This window comes from Corvus brachyrhynchos, unplaced genomic scaffold (genome assembly GCF_000691975.1).
Source record: "Corvus brachyrhynchos isolate BGI_N302 unplaced genomic scaffold, ASM69197v1 scaffold115, whole genome shotgun sequence".
In the NCBI taxonomy this organism is placed as follows: Eukaryota; Metazoa; Chordata; class Aves; order Passeriformes; family Corvidae; genus Corvus; species Corvus brachyrhynchos.
The window spans coordinates 16,613,060-16,638,516 of NW_008239553.1; the positions used below are offsets into that span (position 1 = coordinate 16,613,060).

Genomic DNA, 25,457 nt, shown 5'->3' on the forward strand with positions numbered 1-25,457 from the left:
CTGAAGGAAATACTAACTGTCAACCATTTTTAATTAAGATGGTGATTTTGGTAAAGGTTTGTCATAATTTGTCAAATGAGTGTTTGTGTGGAGTTGCAGACAGCAATGCAGTTATTCAGTCTCAGTCTCTCTGTGCATGTTCTGCAGAATTACATGGAGGAGACATATATATATATATATATACAGATTTTTCTCCCTCCCTCCTCTTATACATATATGTGCCTATAGACGTAATATATATACCTTACAAGCATATCCATGAGTATATATTTATATTTTTTTCTTAGTATAACAACTTTTAACAAGTATATATTTTAATACATGTCACTTAAAGGCTATTTACTGAAAACCTTCCATTCTAATCTTCTGTACCTGAAGTCACCTGCCTTCAGGAGCATAACGGTTGAGATCCCATTATATATTTCAGTAGTAATCTGAGAGACATATCTTCATATTCAGAAGAACAAGTTTGCTTTCCATGTAGCTCATCCCAGTGACTGCTGAGAATGGCTACACATTTAACTCAACCTTGGCTTAGAACTTGTAGGTTATTGTGAACTTTCTCTTGGAGTGGGTCTGGCTGGAGTGGTTAATTTTCTTCACAGCAGCCCCTATAGTGCTGTGTTTTGGATTTGTGGACAACACTGTGTTGATAGCAGAGCAGTATGGGCTGTTGCTGGACAGTGCCTGCACAGCATGAAGACTTTCTCCTACTTTACGCATACCCAGCAAGGGTTTGGCAGAGCTTGGAGGGGACCTAGCTGAGACAGCTGAGCTGAATGGACTAAAGTATTATATTGTATTATATATCATATAGATTCATGCTTGATGATAAAAACTGGAGCAGGGGTGAGGTTTTTTCTTAACTTTTTGGGCAACCCAATGCAGTAGATTTTAAGAAATTGCCCGAATTGCATCATCTGAGTTTGACTTCTGTAACACTGAACTGGGAGTAAACTGGTCCTGCAAAATCCAAGTTCCAAACTGTATGTAGGACATTATTGGTCAATGTAAATGGCTTGAGTTAAAACAAAAGGCATGTGAGGCCCTAGTAGTCGTATGGTATGCCATTTAACTGACCTTGTTTTGCAGTCATACCATATTAAAAAATGAAAGTAACTGACTAGCCTGTTGAAAACAAATATTTGCCTCAAAAATATTCATAGACATAAGATGGAATGTAAATGGATTTTCCAGTAAAAATTTGTATACTAAAAAGCATCACATTCAAAATGAAATTGCTTTCCAGAAAGCCAATCATATCCTGAGCTGCATCAGAAGAACTATGCCCAGCAGGTTGAAGGAGATGATTCTGCTCCTCTGCTCTGCTCTGGTGACAGCCCACCTTGAGGACTGTATCCAGTTCTGGGGTCCTCAGCACAGGAAGGCCATGGACCTGTTGAAGCAAGTCCAGAGCAGGACTACAAAGCTGATCAGGGAGATAGAGCACCTTGTCTACAAGGAAAGGCAGAGAGAATTGGGATTGTTCAGCCTGGAAAAGAGAGGGCTCTGGGGTGACCTAATTGCAGCCTTCCAATACCTGGAAAGAACTTACAGGAAGGTGGGGCAAGACTATTTACAAGAGCAGGTAGTGACAGGGTAAGGGGGAAGGGCAAGGGACCTGGAGGTCCCTTCAAGGCCAGGCCAGGCTGAGCAACCAGGTCTAGTGGAAAGTGTCCCTGCCCATGGCAGGGAGTATGGAACCAGATGATTTTCAAGATTCCAACTCAAGCCATTCTGTGATTCTGTGAAATGACTTTTGATTGCACATCATTATATCATATTGCTAACAAAGGTGGGTACTGCAATGAGGGAGAGCCTGACAGTTAGTGGAAGTTTAATAGTGCCACCAGAATTTTCAAATTGTTTTTCTTCTGCCTCCAGCAGCATCAAAATTCTCTTCCTTGCATTCTACAAAATTTAATTACAAATTTGACAAGAGTAGCTAGTGGTGCTGTACATGTACAGGTGAACAGATGATGTAATTAAAATATGTGAGGGGAAGGCTGATACTTGGTTTGAAAATTGGTTCCAGAGCTCATTGTCAAAATTCAGAAGAAAGTAGACTTTCAAAGAAAATGTCTTTGCAATCAATATCCAAAATTCAAATTCTCTGTCATAAAATCTGTTATCCTTAGTGCCCACAAAGTAGATTTTGACCATTAACTTTGCTCATTTTCTGTCTCATTTGGGTACACACTTGCAAATGATTTTCAACTAAAATCTTTCCATCTTGAATATCCTTACTTCAGTTAAACTCTCTTTCCTAAGTGCTTTTTTTTGACACTAGACATGAAGAGTAAAAACCCTCAGAGTGACAGTCTGTGATCATGTTTCATGTGGCAGACTTCATTTGCTTTCAGTTTGTATTACTATCAATTTATGACTTTGTTCCTTAAATAGTTATCTCTTTTTTTCCACATTGTAACTGATATATTGAATGATGTATGTTTGAGAGGTATTTCAAGGATCTTAACTTCAGTCATTAACTGGTTATGTCTTGGCTCAGGGACCTTTAGTTCATTGAGGGAAAGTTACTATTTTTTAAGCAAATAAAAGCCTTTCAGTATGTAATTGTTTTCTTATCAATTTTACATTTTCATGCCCTTTTGAGCATCTAGCATGCAGTGCTTGAATTTACATTTAGCTCTGCAGGAAATGCTTTAAATATTATTATTAAGAAGGAAAAAATCAAAAATCAAAGTGAATTTTTAGTACAATAGCAAGGTGTAGGAAGGTGCAATTGCAGCAACAGCAGCCTGGATTAGTGTGTAGAACTAACTCACAGTTTGACAGAAAATCCCTGCTGGGGAGGAAATGTAGGGGAACTGGCAGAATTTTGCTACATCTGCTCCCTACTGCTAATAAGCTTTAACCCATTTCATTTTTATTACGCTTGCTGTTTAGATATTTTGCTTCCAAAATTATATCTGTAACTATGATAACACATAAAAGGAAGCACAACAGGTAGGGTTGTTTAAAAATTTAAAACTATCAGCAAGGGATGTTAAAGGCCATAATGAGTAAGATGGTTATCTTCTCAGTGTGGGATTTTAGAGTTCAGGCACTTCAGTGCTGGTAGAAAGGCTGAGCAGAAGTACTGGGTAAAACTGATTTCATAGCTTGAGTGGCTCGTACAGCCAGAAGGCACCATTAGATTATTTATTTTGACCTGTATATCACAGACCATTTCATTTCACCCAGAAATTCCCATTTTGAACTCTGTGAGTATACTTGTACTAAAATATATTAGACCTTAGGAGTTCCAAGTACTTTATGCCACAGGGTGAGAATGAAAAAGCTGAGCTTCGCATGCAGTAGGAAGAGTGTTAGTCAGGTTGGTAAGTACGCATGGTAGCATGACTATTTCTGCAGAGTAAGGCAAACAACCAAAGGATTGTATGGACTTTACAAAAGTGAAAAACCTTTCCTGACCCCTTTGACTTAGGGAAAAAATATACAGGTATTCATATTGTATCAGAGCACTTGTATCAAAGTTCTGCTGAAAGCATAAACAGTTCCCTAAAATGAAATTAAAATAAAATAATGAAACCACCACTCCCCAAATCAGCTATAATAAACAAAATTTAAGACTTAATCTGTCTCTTGACACATCAGTGGGAGTAATTAAGAGGGAAAATCAGAGTCATGTCCATTTTTAAAATTAATAATAATTGTCTAATTCTACATTTCAGGCATTTTGCCCCTTTGGCAGCCCTGCTGGCAGTCCTGTGTTTCTCAGTTTCTCAGTCCAGATACATCCACTGCAGTACTTTGAACATGCTTTTATCTGAATAATCAGTGGTAAAAATAATATTTATAACCATCTAAAAATGTGGTGGAAATGGTATTTTATATTTTCCATTCGATATTATCACATGCTTACCGTAACTGATTATACAACATTTTAAAATCTTTCTTTTGCTCTGGTGGTGGCATGATTGTTACATACAATTATGAAATGTATTTTGAAGAGAGATTGAAATGTATAAAATTCAGTGGGTAGTTGAACACTTGAAGTCTGTGGGGCTGTTGAGACTGTGCTTTTAGATAATGGGTTAGAACAAGATTGTGGTACTTACCTGAGGAATCAAGCAAAAGTGGAAGTTTCAGTCTTTCAACAGGAGATGCTTCTCCATTACTGTGCATACAGAAGCCTGTGTCTTTCTTTCAGCAGCCAGTTTACATTTTCTATTTTTCTTTCAATTTATTCTAGTAAGAAATTATTTGAGTTTCCTTTGCAAGAAAACTTCCAGGTTGATAAGTCCAGAAAACAGAGGTGTTCGCCTAGTTATTGCAGACTCTGTGTGCAGTCTTCAGACTTTCAATTGTTTATTTGTTCTAGAGACTTGTTCAAAGCTGATTATGTCTTCATAGAAATGTGATACTGATTGCTCTTGTTTTGATCCTGTCAAAGCTTCTCAGTTTCTGAAATAAAAGGATGAAAACACAATGATTCAACAATAGAAAAGAGAAACAAAATTAACAAGCAAGTGATATCCTTCTGTACTAAATATAATCAAAAGAGAGCTTGTAAGGTTATGTCTTAAATTTCAACAGAACCCTTTTTTCTATCACACAGAAATGATGAAAATTTATACCACTTCTTGGCCTCTGTTGACAATCATGTTAAAGGATAGAATAGCAAGCTGTTAAATTATTCTGTTTCAGCAATATAAGCTATAGATCATGTAAAGTTATTGAACTGGTTTCTTATGAACTCTCTATTTTCATGAGTTCTGTATTTGGTTTGCTTTTTTATATGCTACTTACCTATTCTTCCAGTGTCACTATTCAGAGACCATTCATCATGAAATTTTTGATTCTGCAAAGACTTCAACATATCCTTTATGAACCAAAAAGCTGTCTCAACTTATAAATCAAATTTACAGTATATTTATTGTGGGATATGGGCCCTAAGAGTGTTGTTACTTAATTTTTCTGGTAGTTTCTTCTGACATACTTGATTGACTACCATAAAATTTTAGACCATCACCTTGTCTAATCCTAATAATAGCCATCAATATATTGTATAGATTTCAAATTTCCTATGCTCTCACTAAAATAACTTGGGCTATGGTCATTTCATCCACCTGCAAAATGCATCTCTCAGAAAAGTTACGCTGTTGTGCTTGGCATGTTAATTGCCGACCATTTCATATCTAATGATTAATTTTGCATCACTACTATAGCTACATGCAGATTTTTTTCACAATTATTAAGGTGAAAATGTAATTTGCATTTTTTTCCAATGTGAGCAGGTGGAATTGTTATCATTATATCAAAAAGAATATATTAATTAGAAATCCATTTAAATTACAAAAATTGATTGAAAGTACCCTGAGCAATAGTACTACCTCTAAATTTCTATACTCATATTTGTTCCCTGTATCTGCTTTCCCTTTTTCATGTTTCTGTTTTTTAAAGATAGCTAAAGACTGCACAAAAAAAAAATTACTCTGAAAAATGTGCTATCAGATGCTGCTACAAAAAATAAAGAACCACTTGATTTGTTCTAGATTTTCCATGCCTCAGTAACACCAAAGTAAGTACAGGCTCAGTTTCCCAGTTGACATTGTACAAAATAATTTCTGCATGACACAGTGGTTACTAAACTACCTTCAGCTTTGTCCATCATGCTGAGGAGAGAGGACTAAAATTTCTGAAGAACTTGTTTCTTTTCATATTTACAGTATTTATTCTATGACAAATATTCCATTTATAAGACCTCATTTTTAGTCTGCCGGTTTTGTGTTAATGTCTTTCTGGCATGCACCAAATAATTTTTTTTATTTCAGAAAGAAATACTAAATGTCTGACTTCCTTATTTTTGTAAGCTTTCCAAAAGGAACATTCTTAACAATTTTATTGTTATAAAACACTGTGGTATTCATTATTTGAATTCAGATGTGGTATACCAGGAATGCATGTGGCCTATTTATTAGACAAATTAGAATGTTAAAAAGAATTGCTTCTATCCTACTTTCTTTAGGAACTGACATTTTTATTCTTATGCAGTTTTCCTAGTGGAATCTTTACTTTCTTAAGTCATAAACCTATTGTTGTGAGACACTCCAGCAAAGCTTAAACTGGATCTCAGGAGTTTGATGCACTTTGTTTAATGCAGGCAGTGTAAAAGAAATTTTAAATGTATTATTTAAAGGCACATTAATCTTGCCACTGTAATGGTGTCATAATGCATACCATATAAGGTTTTCATAAACTCAGCTTCTAAAAGTAACATCACAGTATCTTTCTTTTTGTTCTACAAGTCAATTCTTTGTAGAGATAGCAATTATGCATTCATCTCTCTCTCTTATAGCCTGATTCCATATTCAGCTGTGAGATAGATAGGCCTTAGTCCTTACTAACACAACAAAAAGAGTATTTCTCATTTAGAACAAAGGGAGGATAGTCAAACAAATTATATAATAAAAGTTAAAGGCCAAAATTTGTACCTTTTTCCATTTAATTAAGCAAAATAGTTAAATACTTGTACAATGGATTGAAGATAGGTTTGTCTTTAACTCATTATTCCTTTGTTTTCATTGGAATTTTAATAGTTCTGCCTTGGATTATTTTTTTAATTACAAAAAAAATTATAAGGTTAGCACCTTTAAAACAAAACTCTGTGTAAGTTTAACCCTTACAGCCAAGTGTTTTTCATTTAACTCTGCTCATTCTATTGGGTTCTGGTTTGATTTGTAGCAATATTGTGGCTGCATAAGGCATTCATTACTGTGAGAGTATTCTGTAGCTCTCCTGAATATGCACAATGAAAATTGGGTGAATCTTGACTAAGAACTGAGGCACAGAAAACGCAAGGATTTGGTAGTACTGTGAACCAATGTGATAATTTCTTGTATCAGTGCAAAGCTCAAGAGAATATCATGCATGCAGCACTTCAGATAGCACTTTTGCTTTAATGTAGGGTTAATTACAAGTTCAGAAACAATCTGACAACCTCTTTGTTGTTCATCTTGCTTCTTGGGACATGAAAGACCTATTTCTGAAGTAAACACATTGATAAAAGTATTAACTAAGGAATGTTTCTACCAAGCTGCCTTTTCACTTCAGTTTAGGCACAAATATAAAGTATAGGAAATTCCCCTTCTCATTTCTCAGTATTAGGTACTTTACTGAATTGTATGTTGCTTGATAACTGTAGTACTGTGGCCTTCAACAAGTATTCAGTCAAGCCTTTCGACCCTTTCTATTTCTAGACAAACATCCTTACACTTTTGCAGATTTGGATTGAGCATCCATCGCAGAACCTCTTTAGAGGGGTTAACACAGAGCAGTCTGTCTGGGTGGCTTCACTGTAAGGCAGCTCCAAACCCCTGTTCCTGTGGCAGGTGCCTAAAGCAGACAAACCTCCTGCTTGGCACTGTCTGGGACTGCTGTGTTTTAGTTGTCTGCACTGTCTCTGTCAGTTAAGGCAGAAATGAAGATATGTATATCCCCCTAAATGTAGCATTACAGTTCTGTATGTGATTCTCTTTTCGGATAAAGGAGGAACCTTTTTTTCCTCAGAAGGAATAACCACATTGAACTCCCACTTCTTCCAGCTCAATATTCTGATGCCATTACCTCTGCTGAAGAAACTTCAGCTCTCAAAGCTGTTCTCTGCATTCTTCTACTTGACTTGGTGTTCACAATTCATCTATAATATCAGTCTGGAATATCACAGATGAATATAAAATCCCTTTAGAATTATGGAAATGTTGGAAGGGACTAATTGTGAAAAATCCATGAGTCCAGTCAAGAAATCCCAGTTCTTAGCCAAACACACCACTAGTATCAGTGTAAATGCTTATTTAAGAACATAACAATAACCATAATGGTGTAGACCTTGCTTGGTATTTTGACTCCAAACAGTAGCCCTAAGCAGAAGTGAATAGTAAAACCAGTAAAAGCATATATCTACTCTAATATTCTCCTAACCTCAAACTATTTTAATTCATATTTAAATTGATCAAATTAATTTTAATCGTTATATAAATAATAATATTTATATAAATTATTAACTCACATAAATTTAAAATAATCTAGGAATTTTACTATGTCTCTTTTATAATGCCCACTGAACATGTAAGAACTTGTTCAGGCTCTCCTTGAATCCTGTAAAGTTCTTGCAACCAGAGCATTCTCCATCACTGAGTTGTAGGTGTCACCCACCATCGTTCTTTTTGAAACCATGCTCTTACTAATGTCATTTGATGGTCCATAGCTCTTTGTACAGAAAGACAACGTGTGCAAAATCAGTTCTTATCCCTATCCACTCTTCTTATGTCATGTATGATTTTGTAAGCCCCTGTCTTCTCATTAACGAGGCTGCAGAACAGTTCCAATCAGACCCTCCAGAGCTTTTGATCATACTTGTCCTCCTCGGAATATATTTTGGATCTAGTATGCCCTTTTTCAGTTAAGATATCCACAGTTGTTTATCTTACTCAATTGTGAATTTTTACAGTGGGCATAATGTTTCCCACTTTGTTTTCTTAACTACTGTCAACTGCTGTGATTCTTTATTCACCAGTCCATGAAGACTTTCCAAGATGGTCACTTAGCTTAGCATGGCAGTTTTCTCAGTGTTTACAGTAGAAGTAAAGAAGAGTCACTTTCTCAGTCATCCTAAAATTTCCTCTGGACCTTTGGTTTCTCCTGTGAATTATTGAAACATGCATTGTATCACCAGAAGAATATCAGTAATTTCTTCAAGGTGGGAAAAGTCCGTTGTTGAATTGTGTGGTAGTTGTAAAGCAATGTGTTAAAAAAATGTTTGTAGTCCTTCTTTGGATGTGGAATGATATAGATACAAAGCATAAATGGAATTATATAGAGACAATGCATGTGTTTAGAAAAATCTGCCTTTTGGCTTCCTTTTTCAAACTTTCTGGATCTCCATCTCTAACATCTTTGATAAATTAAGTGACAGATGATTCTGTTGGAAAAGGGAAGATACTAGGAAACATGTTTTGAGGACAGTCTAATGTGACATTCAGTTAGAGTTAAATCACTTGTCTTATCAAATCTTTGTCCAAAGTTTTGGGATCTACCATTTCCCGACATGACAGAATCAGAATTCTGTCATAGTATGGTCTCTGAGATGATCCAGTTTACATCCATTCCTGAAAAAGTCATTGTTGTAGAGCCATTTATTTTCAGGTAATGTCTCCTGCGTGTGGAACAGATGTTACCTGATGTCCTTCTTCTTTAAGCCCTCTTTAAATCAGATCATGTAAAAGTATAGCACGTAAGTAGCATCTTTCTCCATATAATCTCAGCAGTCAGCCACTGAACCTTTAGATCTGCTTATTTTCCCCTGTGACTTTCAAACATCTCTTAGTGCAGAGCTACCCTGTAGTGTTTGTTCTTAGAAAGGATTAAATCCAATGGAAAGGCTAACAAGTGGAAGTTGGAAACTTGAAGACATTTTTCCCATCAACTGAAAATCATTTGGAAACTGATAGCTAGAAAATAATGGTTAAAGGGCAAATGTCTTTAGAGGACAACTACAGCTACAGATTAATGACATTTATAAAGATTTGTAAAATTCAAGTAATGCATACTTTTAAGGAATCACTGCTTTTAACAGTGTTTGTCCCAACAGATTTCTTGTCTCTCAACAAGAATTTTAGAGCTTCCCAAGAATTATTTGACAGTTCTTTTTCAAAAATTATAACTCAAGCTATATGCTCTTCTACCTCATTTTTTTCTGATTAAGACTCTGAAGATGTAGAAGAAAGACTAGAGCAAAACCTGTGCTCCTTTATAGAACACTCTACAACTCTATCCTTGGGCAAGAACTCTAAAAACATGATTTTATTCATAGTACCACAGCTGTCTGCCAGAAGTGATGAATCTCATTGATGAGAGCGCAGAATCAACTGTAAAAACAATTTAGCCAATGAAATAATTTCTCTTCATTTTCACTCTTAATACTTACTTATATTGTTCTAGCATCATATAATTTCTTAGCAAACCTTATATATTCATCCTCATTTACTAGACAGGCTATCATGAAGATATTCAGCTCCTTTAGAAAATTGTAAATTTCTGAAAGGTAGCTCATAAATGCAGCATCCAAGTATAACACAAATGTCAGTGATTTCTTGAAAATAAGTCAGAAGAGGTCACTGTTAGGAGTGTTTCTATAGGATTCTGTAGCCACTAATGAAAGATTATTAGTCCCCAGTAGCTCTATCACTTGTGCTTTGTGCAAACTCTAAAGTTAGAGGTTATGAGTATTATGGTACCATACAGGTGCACCATGAATAGTCTTTCACACAGAATGATTCTCATTTGTTAAATTTGGAAATTTACTTTCTCCTGGCCTTAATTTTCATGTAGTTCTTCATATTCTAAATGGCAGCTGAAGGCAAGCAGAAATGGCGAGTAATTGATTTAACAACCTCAGACAAGTACAGGGAAGTAGAAAAGTTTGTCTTAGTGCTTGATGTGACCTGAGAGAGCTTTTTTAGACTGTTTTTTTCTAACCAGTACCTCAGCACCTTGGGCCAGCAAAGTGGCCTTTAAGCCTGAATGAGCATGACTTTTTTTTTTTTTTTTCTCAGTGCAAAGCTCCAGTATTTCATCTTTTCAAACTGTTTTACAGCACTCAGAGCAGAATTATATTGACAAGGTTAGAATTCATCTCCTAGAGGAGAATACTGTGCTCCTGTTAAGTGCTAATATAACATTTATGTGTTGCTACCTTAATAACAGCCCCGGCCAGCCTAATGAAAGTACTGAAAGCAAACAGTACTCTGTGAGATTTTATTATGACTGAAGTGATTGCAATTTGACACAAATTGTCCCTATTTCTGTTACCACACCAAAACCAGAAATGCTAAAGCAATTGCTACATGTTTGGGATAGAATTACATTCCACTATCATTAATATAGAAGTAAGTGCATTTTTCATGTAAACAGCTCACAAGGGTCAAGCATCAAAGATATTCTTTGCAAAATTCTTGTCAATAACTTTGTGAGTGAATTTTGAAATAAAGTGCCTGGAACATGTCATTATTTCTTCCTCTCAAAGTTGAGAGCAAGTGGTAGAAAATTGAGCTTGTGAATTGAAGGTACTGAGAGTTATATGGCCTTATCGACTTCAGGCAAAATGACAGGTTTGCCTTGTTATTATTTTTCCTTTCAGGGGTCAGGCAATGGACAATTTTAGAAGTATATACTGGGGTGTAAGCAAATTGGTATATAAAAAAAGTTATTATCTGTGTACAGAAAAAAGATGGTGTAAGTCACTAATACTAAAAATTCTTAATATACTATTTCTTCATAAAAATCAAGGGAAAAGTAAGGAAAAAAGTAACTCACTGGTCAAAATAAGCATTTCAATTGTTCAGGTTCTTAAAAGCTATTTAAAACCATCAGAAGAAAAGGAACTTAGTCACTCAGATTTAGCTGACCAAGTTAGCTACTTAGACATGCTGGTTTAAACAATTTAAATATACATTCTCAATGAGCTCTGCTATTAAAAAGTACATTCTATCTTCTAAGAGGGTTTGGTCAGGATAATTCTGCTGTTCAAAACTATCTGAACTATATTTTTGCTGTATCTGAACTGAATCTTTAGTACTCCAACTGTTAAAATAAAATTTATGTACTTTACGGACTCATTTCTGTAGTTTTGGTTGTTCCTACCATTTTTTTATTCTTCAAAAACCATTGGTATAAGCAAAAGTCACCATAGGCAAAAAGACTTCTTTTGATTACAGAATGAGTGCAAAATACATTATGATTAGCTTTTTTTTATTAACGATACAGGCATAGTAGTGGTTTGAGATTGCAAAAATGAGGAGATGCTGTCAGATAAATTCATGATTGCTCAAGATGACTTTTCTATAAGGAAAGTTGAGGGAAAAAGCAGTTTCCATGAAATAACTGTACTGCATATACTTTTTTAATATTTTACCTGAATATGAGCAACATTAATTTCTACAATTCTGTAATATGGACATTATTTTGTTTATCTTTTAGGTTGAAGATTCGGAGATGCATAATGATGAAACTCCAGTATGTGGGTTGCTTGCTGTGGTTGTAATATCTCACCTGCCCAGAGATGCTGCCATTGAATGGCATGTTGTTGCAGCAGTTGATGATCCACTCCAAAGAAAACATTTTGCAATGAAGATGTTGTCAGAGGGCTTCCAAATCGAGTGTGAATCTGTGGAGTCTAGCTCTGCATCTTGTGCATCAATCTCAGTACGCCTGAGCTTGATTTCACCATCCACTTCTCACCTTGATTTAGATGGACCTCTTCATGACTTAGTTGCTATGTTTAAACAAGCTGTTGACAAACTTTCAGAAGACTGCAGTGCAAGTCCTTTGTCCTTTAGAGCTTTCTTCAAGGAGGATGTCTTTGATGCTGAAACACTGCAAAAAGGTAAGACTTACCATGACAGGAACCAGGTGTAATACTAAGCTTAAGGAAATTCTTGTTCATTTCTGTCAGATTTCATTGGAAAAAAACATTTTAGATGAGTGTTTCAAGGATAGGTGGCCAAGAAGGCCAATGGCATCCTGGCCTGTAACAGCAATACTGTGGCCAGCAGGACCAGGACAGTGATTGTCCCCCTGTACTCAGCACTGGTGAGGCCACACCTTAAATCCTGTGTTCAGTTTTGGGACCCTCACTGCAAAAAAGACATTGAGGTGCTGGAGCGTGTCCAGAGAAGGGCAACAGAGCTGGTGAAGGGTCTGGAGGGTAAGTTGTATGAAGACAGGCTGAGGGAACTGGGGGTTTTTAGCCTGGAGAAAAAGAGGCTCAGAGGAGACCTCACTGGTCTCTCCAACTGCCTGAAAGGAGGTTGTAGCAAGGTGGGGGCTGGTCTCTTCTCCCAAGTATCAAGTGACAGAAAAAGAGGAAATGACCTCAAGTTGCACCAAGGAAGGCTGAGTTTGAATATTAGGAATAATTTCTTCACTAAAAGCATTGGAACAGGCCGCCCAGGGAAGTGATGGAGTCACCACCCCAGGAGGTATTTAAAAGATGTATAGTAGACTTGATGCTTAGGGACATGGTTTATTGGTAGACCTGGCAGTTTTAGGTTTACAGCTGAACTCAATGATCTTAGAAGCGTTTTCCAACCCAAATAGTTCTACAGTTCTACAATTAAGATACATTTGTTCTTTTTCTGGTGACCAGGCATGTTTCTCATATTGAAAGGCTCTGTTCTTGGACTTTTTGAAGTCCAAACAGGATAAAGTCCTGGATTACTTTTGTTCTAATCTCACATCTGATTTTGAGTAGGAGGTTGGATTATATGGTCTTGCTCCAATCTAAATTATTCTGTGATTCCATGCAAGAGAAGTTGCTGGGAAATCCGGCCACCTTAGGATTCAAGATAGGGAGAATGACTCTTTTGCTTAAAAGTGTTTGAACAGTTGTGCATTTGGTAGCCTCTTCTTGTCACGATCTAGAACCATGTTCAAATAACCGATTTCTTTCTGCTAGCAGGAACTGTTTTGAGAGTAAAAAATGAAATATTAATGTTTTAAATAAGGAAATGGTGTCGTATGCTCTGGATTAGAGGGTATCTGGTTTTGAACATTGGCCGATTTCTAACTTATTTAAATAGAACTTGCTATCCAAACAAATTTGCTGGGTTTTCCCCCAATGTTTATTTTTTCAAAATCTCATTCCCTTATGAAGTAAAGAGAATACAGAGCAATAAATGTAATGTTACAACTACAATTTATTTCTTATGTTGTAGATCTGCATTTTGGGCTATGCTTTATTTGGGACAGCTAACATTATGCAAGAGCACAAAAGCTTACTTTATCTGTCAGACCTACAAAACTGGTAGATGAAATCAGTAAGAGATTTGTTATCAGTTCGAGAAGGAGCAAAATCAGATCCTTAGTCTATATTTATCTCAAACATGCATGCACTTTAAAAATCCTTGCAGACCACAACTGATCCATATTAATTAGCTGACATAAATGTTAGCCCTCAAATATTCTACTGTCCTATTTTTTTTCTTAACCTGCAGCAGTTTTTGAAGAAAATTCAACTTGACATTGTTTAATAGATTTAAAGTACAGGAATTGAAAGCTATAAAAATGTGGCATAGAATAAGCATATTTAATCCAGGAAGCAAGGAATGAACATATAGTCTGACAGAATGTTGTTGTTTTTACTACATCTTGTTTAAGAGCTAAAAAGAAACGTGATAAAACATGTTTCTGGCATGGGATTAACACTACTGTTTCGCCTGCTTTCTTTCTGATATTTCTCAGGCCATCGAATAATTACTTCCAAACAAATTTTATTTGCTTTATAAAATATATTGCTCAATATAATGTATAAATTGCGCACATAAAAATTCAATTCAGTTCCATTCATGTTATACTACCAATAGCATAGACATGGAAAGATTTGTGTGATTGTCATATATTCATTCTTGTTGTGTTCAGATCTCTGCACTGTCATAATAATTCCTGTCATTATACCAATTTTATCATTATCCCCACTGGTAAGAAATATATTCTTGCAAAGCTGTAGAATATATAGAATACATTAAATTTACAAGGAGCACTAATTCATTGATGAAGAATTTAAAAATAACATTTTTCTTCTTAGGAAAAATTTCTAGAAAGTTCATGCAATGGAAGAATAAGTGTAATATATATTCAAAAATAATTTCTCATATTAAAGTGGTTGCTGAAGTGTATCTGGCTGATAATTTCTATCAGATAGAAGACTATTTTTATATAAATATATATATACACACACTTTCTGGTTCAAAATCAGAAGTCTAATTATGAATATATTGTTAAGACACAGGGACATATTCAAGTGTACTGGTAATATGTGTTCTTGGATCTTTGAAAGACATGCAGTCTCCAGTGAAGCATCATCAGCTTTCATAACGATGCAGCATATTACTGAACGATGTCCTTGACTGTCTTTTGCACTATTAGTGTAATTCTACTTCTCACAAGCTAAAATATTGTCACACATATATATTAACTCTCAGTTAAAAACGTGTTGTGTGAGGTGTCCAATTTGTTCCCACTAATTTCACTATCCCATTGACAGTGTCCATAAGCAAGATGACGTTGTCTTTTATCTTCTCTGTTATTATTGGCAGACTTTAATTTTGACAGGCAGAACTGCTGCAACTGTATGTGTCCTTTAGTGTACCAGAGGTAGTGTCAGGTCTTTCTTTTGAATCCCAAGATATTTTAACCTTCCTAGAACACCAGATCAAGGTATTAGAGATTTTTATGTTCTGATAACAACAGCTCCTTCCAGTTTCTCATCCAGATCCTTCAGTTTATTCCTGTTCCTTCAATATCTCCTTCCAGTTTATTCCTGTTTTCCTCTTGAGCCTGTCCTGCTTCTAGAATGCATGTATCTGAATGGGACAGATCACAAGAGGGAACAGTACTGGCTTCCACAATAGCAGTGGCTGTGTCTTGTCAGCTCTGAGCTCGGCCAAAACTTGCTCATACCTTTCTCTGTAGACTTGTCTTAAGATATCTTGAGTATTGAGATGTCTCAGTGGTAATTTCTACCACATCCAAAGGTTACTTCCTGTTGCAGAGTAGTTCTAGGTGGGTAACAGAATTTACTTATGCTATGCCTTTCAAACACAGAGTATCATTTTACTGGGACATGGGATAAAGCAGAAATGTATTGATCTTCATTTGTAAATCTGCAGGCCTAATATGCACTTTTAAAAAATTTTGTTTCCTTGATGTGGCTTCCAGAAAGCAAATTACATTGAGAGACCAGTTTTTCAATTGCCATTTATTAATTCAGCTCAGGTAGTAGAGGTTGCTGACCATCTGTGTGATGATCCATTAGTGACACGTTTGATCTCTGACTTGTGTTAGACATCGTTAATCCCACAAGTGGATCTGTCCTTTTGGAGTCTTCAGCTGTCATCAGATGCATTGTCTGCTGAAGAAAAATAATATTAATAATGTATCAGGGAATAATAGGCACTTTTCTTCAAATATTTTTCATGTGAAACACATAAGACGTATCTGTTATAGAAAAGGTAGAAATTATGATTCTCAGAAATCAAGAAAGATGGTTGAGGAGATAGCTGTTCCAGGCTAGTGGATTTCAGGAGGACTTCCATCATGTCATAAGATTAGTAAATACTCTTCAATAATGCTTGTAAGATCTTGAATTGAAATGTATTGTCTCCTCTAGCAAAAGCACAGAAAAGAAATAAAGGTACCATTTTTCTGATTAAAACTTAAAATCGTTGGAGTGAAAGGAGGAAATGCCATAGGCCTTCTCAAATGAGCCTCTGATTAGATGATACAGGGTTTTTTTGTATAAAGAAGTTTGTCATTTATTTAAAATTGTCCAAATAAATATTATAAATGTGTTGTTACCTGACACAGTAAGATGAGAACCAGGAATATTTCTACTTGGCATATTGTAACAGGTTATTGGAAATTATTACAGCTGGTGTTACAGATGTCAAAAGAAGCTAAAGGTTTGTAATGCAAATTGGAGACAGATAGCTTTCTGTCATCCTAAAACCAGATGTGAAGTTTTATTGAACAAAGTGTAGTACTGATGGTGAACTTCTCAGAGGCAATCCCTCATAACATGTGAGAGCATTATGGGCCCCGTGCTGAGACCACAGAACATATTGGAAGTAGGAGGATTAGATTAAGCTGACATATATACTTAGTAAGATGCTGTTAAGGCTTTAGAAGTATTTAACATAAATTTGACTATTTCTTTCTTATTCTCATTCAAATGTGCATTAATATAAACGTGTCAGGATGATTTGCTATACCATACACTTGGCTAGATTATACGTCTGTATAGGAATGATGAATGTTTATAAGTCATCACATTATGATTTCACAAGCCTTGTTCACAAGATGTATGCAAAATATTTTTGAATATTTATTTGGGAATAGAGAAGGTCCTGCATTCACCATATTACACAATCCCTTTTTAATACTAAAGAAAAAACGGACTGGGAATATAAAAAGGCAAAATAAAACAGGAATAGACAGTCTGGTAGGAACATTAAAATGAATATATAATTAGTTTTTAAAGTTGTTCTGCTCTGTAAATGTTTAGGTCTAGAAGCCCCTCAGTACTTATGCGTTTATCGTTTCAGTATATTTTTTTAAAAATCTAATATGGGCTGAGTATAATTCAGCTCAACTGAAAAAAAAAGTAAAAAAATCTTACTTGTAATGGGACTTTTTCTCCTGTTGCAAGAGAAGCTCCAGTGGTTAGGCACTCATTTAGAGTCCTTGCAATGACAGAGTAACACCCTGATGCATGTCCAGCATGCAGCTTTGAAAGTAAAGATTTTCCATCTGGTAAGATTTAAAGTATTCTATTTGATAAAACATGGCATTATCAACGCATTTTCCAGATGTTTTCCAAAATACAGAGTTTCCAGTATTGAGAGAATGCATTATGTAGTGTAAATTTGAGAGAGGAGGATGAAGATCAATTGAAGATACCAAGATGTATTTTTACAATAATGCATGTCTGTGTGCATTGAAGTTTAATATTTTTTTACCAATGTACTTTAAATTCACACTGGAAATTTATTTCAACTTAACTTTGCATTATACAATGGGAAAAAATTTCCCATGGGGACAAGTGGAATCTTAACCTCCACACGTTTGTATGTAGGTCTACACATTCTCATGTGAGTAATTGGTACTGTAGTCAGCAGTTGTGGAGAACTACTCATGTAGGTAGAAACTAAACAGTCATTAAGAACTCTGTACTGAGTAATGATGAAGCAGGTAAATAAATCCTTCTGACATCAAATTGCAGTCACTAGCTCAAGCTTTGCAGGCAGTAACTAATGAAGTATTTGTTGTGACTAGCATATATCATTTTGCTGAACAAAAATACTTTTAAATGTCATGATGCTGTCTGAAATAGACTGTAAAACTTAACCTTGGTTTTCTACTAAATTCTATTAATTTATACTCAATGACAAATGTGAACCTGAAAGAGGAAAATTTCAATTTTAATTTCTTGGGTTTCCTGTTAAGAAAATATAATTGCCAGGTATAATAGTTCAAGCAGAAAGAAAAAAAAAGTTACATTAGTACTTTGGGAAGTTAATCAGCTTACAATATACAGAAGCAATTAGAAAATACTGATTCGTGAGTATGTTTGAAATGACGTGTTTGAAATGACATTTTAAAAGGATGAAAGTAACTAAATTTGGTCTTGAGCCACAGAGGTGACAATCTTGCTATTTCTGCCCAAACTATCCAGTCAAGAGATCTGATTTGTTAAATGGCTATTAAAATGCTGACATTTTAAACTTCTTCTGTTTTTTCAAGGTTGTGCTGTTATTGTATCTGCTGCAAGTCAATGTATACATACTTTTAGCAGAACATCTCATGTGAAACTATGGGAAAGGATTTTTTGTTTGCTATCCAAGACATGGGGAATTGTTTTAATAGTAATGTTACCTCTCAACTGAATTTGGATAGAGAAGTGCTTTATACCTGTGAGGCACCTTAAAGTATATTAGATCCTGCTTTAGGGCAGTGGCCTTCTGTCCTTTAGGATGGGAAATTTATTTTTTAAGTGCACAGATACTAGATTGAGAAAAATTCAGCCCCTCGGTGCCAAGGCCAGGGAGCAGAGCCAGAACTCGCTCTTATTCAGAGTAAATAACATGTGACATCTAAAGGTTATGTATTGCACAGTCATACATAAAAAGCTTGACTAAAACTTTAAATGGAAATAAATTCTTTAACTCTTTGACCCAAGACTGATTGAGAATATACCCCTTATATCCTTGATACAAAACACTACCAATATATTGGTAAGATTGTTCTAAAGGTACTGTGTACAACTTCATGTGTCTTTCAGAATTTCTGCCACTAAAATCTCAGATGCATTTATAGGTTACTCTATCCATCCATGTTTTCACATTATTTTGAAGTGCCCTGAGCTTCTCACTAAATGAATTGTTTGTATAGACTTTAATTTTCCTGTTGAAGATTTGCATCCTTCCTCCATGTGACCTGTAGGACAGAACAGACCTAGCAGAAAACAGATCTTTTGTTGAAAAAGACATAGGTTTTAAAGAAGAATTTCCGAAGTTTTCTAACATGTTGAAAACTGATTTGCTTTCCTCACATACACAGTTTGGAAAGTGCTAGACATCAGTGATCCAGGCAGTGGCTTTGCTGCTTAATGGTAGTTAATATGTTATCTCAATAAATATTGGAATTTGTTAAATTTATTAAGCAGTACGGTATACAATCAAAATCTTAAGAGAATAGATGTAAAGAAACTTATGGAATGAGAACTCAATCTATACTGTAATGAGTCAGAAAGGGTAATTTGATGATTAGCTCTACAAGGAATCGGAACAAATAAATACCCTTCTAGAAAAATGGCATCTTCTTGACAGGTCTAAGTATACATGGCCTGTCCATATATGCATAAGTGTCTGTAAAACTGTATAAAAGTGCATAAAATGCATAAAGTACAAACGCCTTACTTCAACATCAAAATTAATTTTGAGAAACTTTGTTTAGTGCTTTGTTGACAGAGAACAGCTATAAAAGCATGACATCAGCCATGCAACCATTGCCAAATTTGGATCTTCTGGTGTTTAATATGTGAGGAATATATGACCTATCTAGCTATCCAGAAACCATTTGTAACAAACTCACTTTTTAAGGACACATCCCAGATTACAGTTTACAATTACATAGGAAGTTTTTCTCTGAGACTGTTTCAACTTGCCAACATTTTGGTACCAATTCTATAATTCTGAATCTGTAAACATTAAAAGGACTTTGATTTCTTAAGAACTTTTCATAATTTCTATAGATCCATCTCTATATTACTTTTTTTTTACAAGTGAAGAAAAAGAAACCTATGATGGTGTTTGGATGAGGGAAATTACATCTGACATAGGAAGTCCACTGAACTTAAAATAATTGTAGGCTCAAAATGAACTGGGTATAATATTGTAGCTGCATCCCTTGTTATAATTATTCTAGATATTTATTTAGGACCATTGCTTGAAACAGAATACTTCAGTGGATGGATCTTTAGCATGACTACCTTGTCTTTTGTATTTCTTTAGTACCAAAATGCTTGCCATTTGCTCTTTGTCTAGAAAACCTAAAAAATAGATCTATGAAAAAAAATACTGAATTTTGCAAGGTAGAACTGTGTACAGAGCTACATTTCCAGCCAGTTGGCTGGCTGACCATTGTCAGTCATTCTGTCACATAATCTCTGCACTGAGAAGTATCAGTTCTGCTCAGAGCAGTAATTTGTATAATTCTTGGATAGAAAAACAGAAGGTAAGGTGTCAGAACTAGCGCTCACTGATAGCCAAAACCATCCATAAATCTTGTTTGAAAGTCTTCTATTTCCTCTCCAGTGTCTCCTCCAGTTCTTCCTTCTCCAGTATCTCAAAGTTAATTTATTTCTGTAAGATCTTGGCTTTTGTCAACTGTAGACACCACTGATGGTGCCTATCAGGTTTTGTCAGATGCCTTGACTGTCATAAGATAAGCTGGGCTTTCCTTGTTGGGACTTTTCCTCGAGATAAGCAGCTGCTGAAAACCTAACTTTTAAGTGCTGTAGTAAGTTTAACAGTTAAATGGGTAATGCCTTAAATTCCTTTTGTAAAGTGTCCCAGTGTCAGCCCTGTTGAAATCATCTGTCCTGTATGCAGTAGGACATGGTATCTTGTCTTCTTTGTCCAGATATATCTGTTCAATATATCTGGTATCAAATACAGTTGTCAGGAGCCTCTCAGCAACGCATCTGAGCAGGTTGTGAGGTTATCCAAAAGGTTTGGCCATTTGCTTGGCGACAGACATGATTTTTTTGTTATCTAATGGCATGGAATAATTTACAAAGTTGTGAAGTTAAAATAGAAATTGAAATAATATCCATATTCAAACCCCAAAATGCAGGCAGAAACTTAACAGTATGAGAAGATGATGCTGCAGGCATAGTTTGGTTTAATAGCCTGAGTATTGTCTTTTGTCCATCTGGGTAATGGAAGCCAAAGAAGCTGCTTTCCTGAAGTCCAGAGACAGCATGGACACAAGGCTTATTTATTGCTCAGAGTGAAAAGTGATAAGATGCCTTTGTACTCCATTGTCCAGTTGTTTCCCCTGCCCTTGGCCCTTCTCTATAGTCTAAAACATCTCTCTTTTCAACATAGAGAGAAGGCCTGAAGGCAGAGCAAGGAAGCAAGGCCTGTTTGTACTCCACAGGGATGGTCAGAGCAAAAATGCCTCCTATGTTTACTGCCTCTGGTGCATACTCAAAGTTGGACTGTGCAGCCAAACATAGCATCCTCAATACTCAGCTTACAGGTTTCATTGTTATTGCCCAATAACATACCTTTTCTTGGTTTGTTTATGCAAGCTAAAAGATACATATGCTTTCTTGCTGGTGGTTTTTTTTTCTTGGTTTGTTTTTTTTTCAAGGCTGCTGAAATATGGATCTGGATTTTTTTTTTTAGATTGCAGTCTTTTACATTCTGGAAAAAGTTGTGACTGGAGAATGGTCTAAGGATACCACTTCACAATTATTGTCTAAATTTTAAAAGTATCACAAATCAGATTTATGTTTAAAATATTTTCAGCATTCATTTGTAAAGGATGGTTTCTTTGTTTTTGAACATCCTTTCAAAGTTATACTCTGAGGTAGAAGCAAATATATAAAAACTATGCTTAGAATCATAAAAGTACTGTAATTTTGTTCAACCACTTCACAGCCCACAAATTGGGCTTGGGGTTTCATTTGACTTCTCTGGTATAATGATTCGATTTCACCAAGAAAAAGTGGAGAGGAAAGTTGTTTTCTTGTTTTTGCCATATGCTCTGTAACTTACAATCCAAGAATACAGCTGTAACTAACCATCAGAAGAAAGCATTTTGCCATTGTCACACTTCATGCAATTAGACTTCGCATAATATATGCAGTTGTGCTCCCAGTAGTCTATTTCTTCTTAAATTTCTAATAAATTTAGGTTTCAAACAGCATAAAGTTATTACATATTAGTGAGAAATTCCAATCCTTATTAAAACAAGCAATGAAAAATCCATTGGGGTTTTTTTTTAACTTGCTTTGGACTTGGCTCATCCTTTATTAGTAATGCATCATATCAGCTGTGTTAAAATCTAATTAATAGCTCTAATTTATTGACACTGAAAGCACATTTATCATACAGTCCCTTCAGTCATGTCTCTTCTACTTGCACTATAAGTTTGAAGCATCAACATTGGAAAAAGGTAATTTAGAACATTTCTTCTCTTTCTACATTATATCTGAATGGTAAGAGTGTAGCTATTAGACAGAGGGATGTCAGCTGGCATAGCTGAAATACTAAGATAGGATAATCAGAGAAGGAGATCACCAAACTGGAGAATGTCCAAAGAAGAGCCACTAAAGTAAAAGGTCATATGAGTGGCACATAGAACAGAGGAAAAAGGACTAAAGGAACTGGCTTTGTTCCACCTAGGGAATGGAGGAAGCAAACTGCAGTCTTCCCTTACCTTAATAGGCATTGTGGAGAAGGAGAGGATTTTTTCAGAGATGCACAACACCAGGGTAAGGAGCAACAGTCACGAGTTGCAATGAGAGAGATTCCAGTTGAATGCAAGGATTGAATTTTTCTCCACAAGAGTGGAACTCACAGGCTGTGACACTTCCACCTTAGAGGTCTTGAAAACATGACAGCACAAGGCCCTTAGAAAACTGGTCAAATGTCTAAAGTTACCCTTGCTCTGATCATTGGGGAGATTGGGCTATATGGCTTTCAGAGAACCTTACCCCCCAAAGTTACTTTGGCTCCCAAAATTATTCTTTGACTCCATATTATTACTAAATTACAATGAATTGACTAACAGTGGCATTTAACTACAGATTCTAAAAGAAAAAAACCTGTTTCTTTCTGTCTGTCATTAATATCCCACACTCTTACAAAAGATTACTCCCACTACCTACTTGAATAATAATTACTGGAACCAGCATATCTTTGAAAGAGAAATGTTTCTTTAAAAGTGTCTGGACTCTTTGGTTTTGGTGGGGGTTCCTTTTAACTCATTTCTCTATAGTTTGCACTTTTGTGCTTTCTTGTTTCCACCTCTTTCTCTTAACAGAACTCACACAAGTTCAATTCTAATTCTAATTCAGAATTAGAAATATCATTGGGCTGTGATATAGCTAGGGTATTTCTTATGGTAGTCTAAAGCCAGTGTTCTTCCAGAGTCTAATTCATTTGATAATGATTGAGACATCTGAGTATGAGGAATCCTGTTATGAAGCTCAATATTTACATCATCAGTAATGTCATATCTATATCTATAGGGAAAAAAATTGGTTTCCTCATTTAAGCATGTTGGTTATATCATTAGATAGGAGGCTAGATACTAATTTGACTGGGGTTTAGTTGATTTTCTAAAATAATTTTTAAATAATCTGCAAGATAAAATTTTAAACTTTAAAGCCCCTAGAGAACTTCAAAACTTCGTTCAAAACTTTTGCTTACCAGGATATAAAAACTTTAGGAACTTTGAAAATCAAAGTTTATTCTCTTCACCTAATAGTAATATTGCTGGAAGGAAAAAAAAGGTATTTTGAAGCTGTTGTTTCTGACATTTACAGAGTCCTGGCTTGTTTTAATCATTATGCCAGAAATGTAAGATACCAGATGATGGGGTGAAATTAGATGTAAGAAAAATAAGAGTATCTCTCCTATTTTACTGTCAAATATATCACAACTATATCACATCCATTTACTGATTCTATGCATGTAAATCTATTTGAGATGTACAAACAAGTCCCTGTTTGTGGCACAGAAGGATTAAGTGAGTTTGTAACTTCACATAGGATAGCAGAATTATAGAGGTTTATTTTCATGAGGTTCCTGTCTGAAGTTACAGATGCTCAGCACCTCTCAAAATGAGCTTCTGTTTGGAAGCAGGACAATAGTGAGAATAGTTAAGTAGAGCCCTGAAGAAGAATAGTTTGTTGAAGTGCATGTGTTGTTCCAGAAAGGAGCCTGAGATCAAATCTCCTTTGAGATTGCTCTTCTAAAAGCCATAACTTCATCATTTTAAAATAGTCCAGAGATCTTGTCATTTCCAAGCTTTTATGAAAAGAACAACTAATAGAAGCCACCCTAAGGCATTTTCTACAGTTATAAACATGAAGATAAATATATTCTAATTTAGCTGATTACTCTTTTTTCTTTTTCTGTGCATTAACTACAGAATGTGCTTTGAATTCTTTTATATTATATCATGTAGCATAACTTACCTGCTGTGATTTAATCAAGTATTTGGGTCACTCAAACTATAATAGCAACAGAAATAATAAGGATTTCTATCTTTAGATGAGGCTTTTTTAATTTTCCTTTTCTTATTATTTTCTCTTCTTGTGATTGATTGTATCTGTGATAGCATGCAAAGCACTTAAACTTCTGATCCTTTAAAGATTTGGAAACAGATACCTCAGCTGTTTAACAGTGCTTTCATTAAAAGCATTGCTTGTCATTTTTGGCTTAACTTGTTTGAGAATACTTTATGCAGGAGTTTTGCAACTTCTAAAGCATGTTAGAATTTCATTTTGATAGAAACCATGCTGCATAATACTTCCTTGCCACAGAAATTAATGCTTATTCTGTAATAAGTTTAGCATAGGATGCATCTCAGAAAATGTCTTTAGCAAGTATGAATTAAAAGACACACTTTGGTGTTAGGCAGGAGTTAAGCACATTGCTTGCAATATTCTTTTGCATTTTTTCATGGTTTTTACATTTCACTTTTTGTGAATATACTGCAGACAGGCTGAAAAGCTTTTCAGGAGTTCTCATCACTGAAGGCATACTCATTCATAGTCAATTATAATAAGACTTTACCAGTTCCAAGGTGCATTCATGTCATACTATAATAGATCTGCTCTAAGAGATGGTATGTTTCTAGCTCTGAGCTGGCTAGGAACATCAATTGATTATTTTAATCGTTGTAAGACACATTTCAAAAATATCCAGTCAGTGCCTTCCACTCTCATTTAGGAGAAAAAGTAAACAGTACACTTTCTGCAAGATGCTAAGACTTACATACGACTGCCCAAACATAGGAAGACTTATCATTCTGGAACACAAATGAAAGCTGTCCAAGAGCTGATGGAAGAGCATCACACAGCAGCCAGAAGAAGCCATGGAATTAGAAGCAAGAGCTTGGCCCATTTACATCAGAATAATTCTAGTGAGAGACCACAGTCTCTAGTTCATCCAAAGGATGGTCCCTGCTCTAATATGTAATTTGTCAAGACAGATAAAACAAGATCAAATTTGTTTTCAGCAAATACTAAGAACCTGAGCTATGAAAATGAAGTCAAACATCATTAGCCTCTGTTCTTTTGGGGTTTAGGTGGAATGAAATCCCAACGTATTGAAATTAACAGAAATTATGTTATTAAC

The 25,457-nt window shown here is 35.4% G+C and overlaps 1 protein-coding gene across 5 annotated transcripts in view; it reads left to right on the forward strand.

Annotated features, from left to right (window-relative positions):
- DPH6 (diphthamine biosynthesis 6) overlaps positions 1-25,457 on the forward strand; it is a 224,693-nt gene that overhangs the window by 142,506 nt on the left and 56,730 nt on the right. For 4 of the 5 annotated variants that reach the window (XR_001864418.1, XM_017741784.1, XM_017741786.1 and 1 more), the window contains exon 13: positions 12,001-12,406. Coding sequence is in view for 4 of the 5 variants with exons in the window: in XM_017741784.1 (XP_017597273.1) it covers positions 12,001-12,406 (406 nt within the window). In the remaining variant the exon portion in view is untranslated. Of the gene's footprint in view, positions 1-12,000; positions 12,408-25,457 lie in introns of all 5 variants that reach the window. The other variant, XM_017741782.1, reaches the window with a different exon arrangement.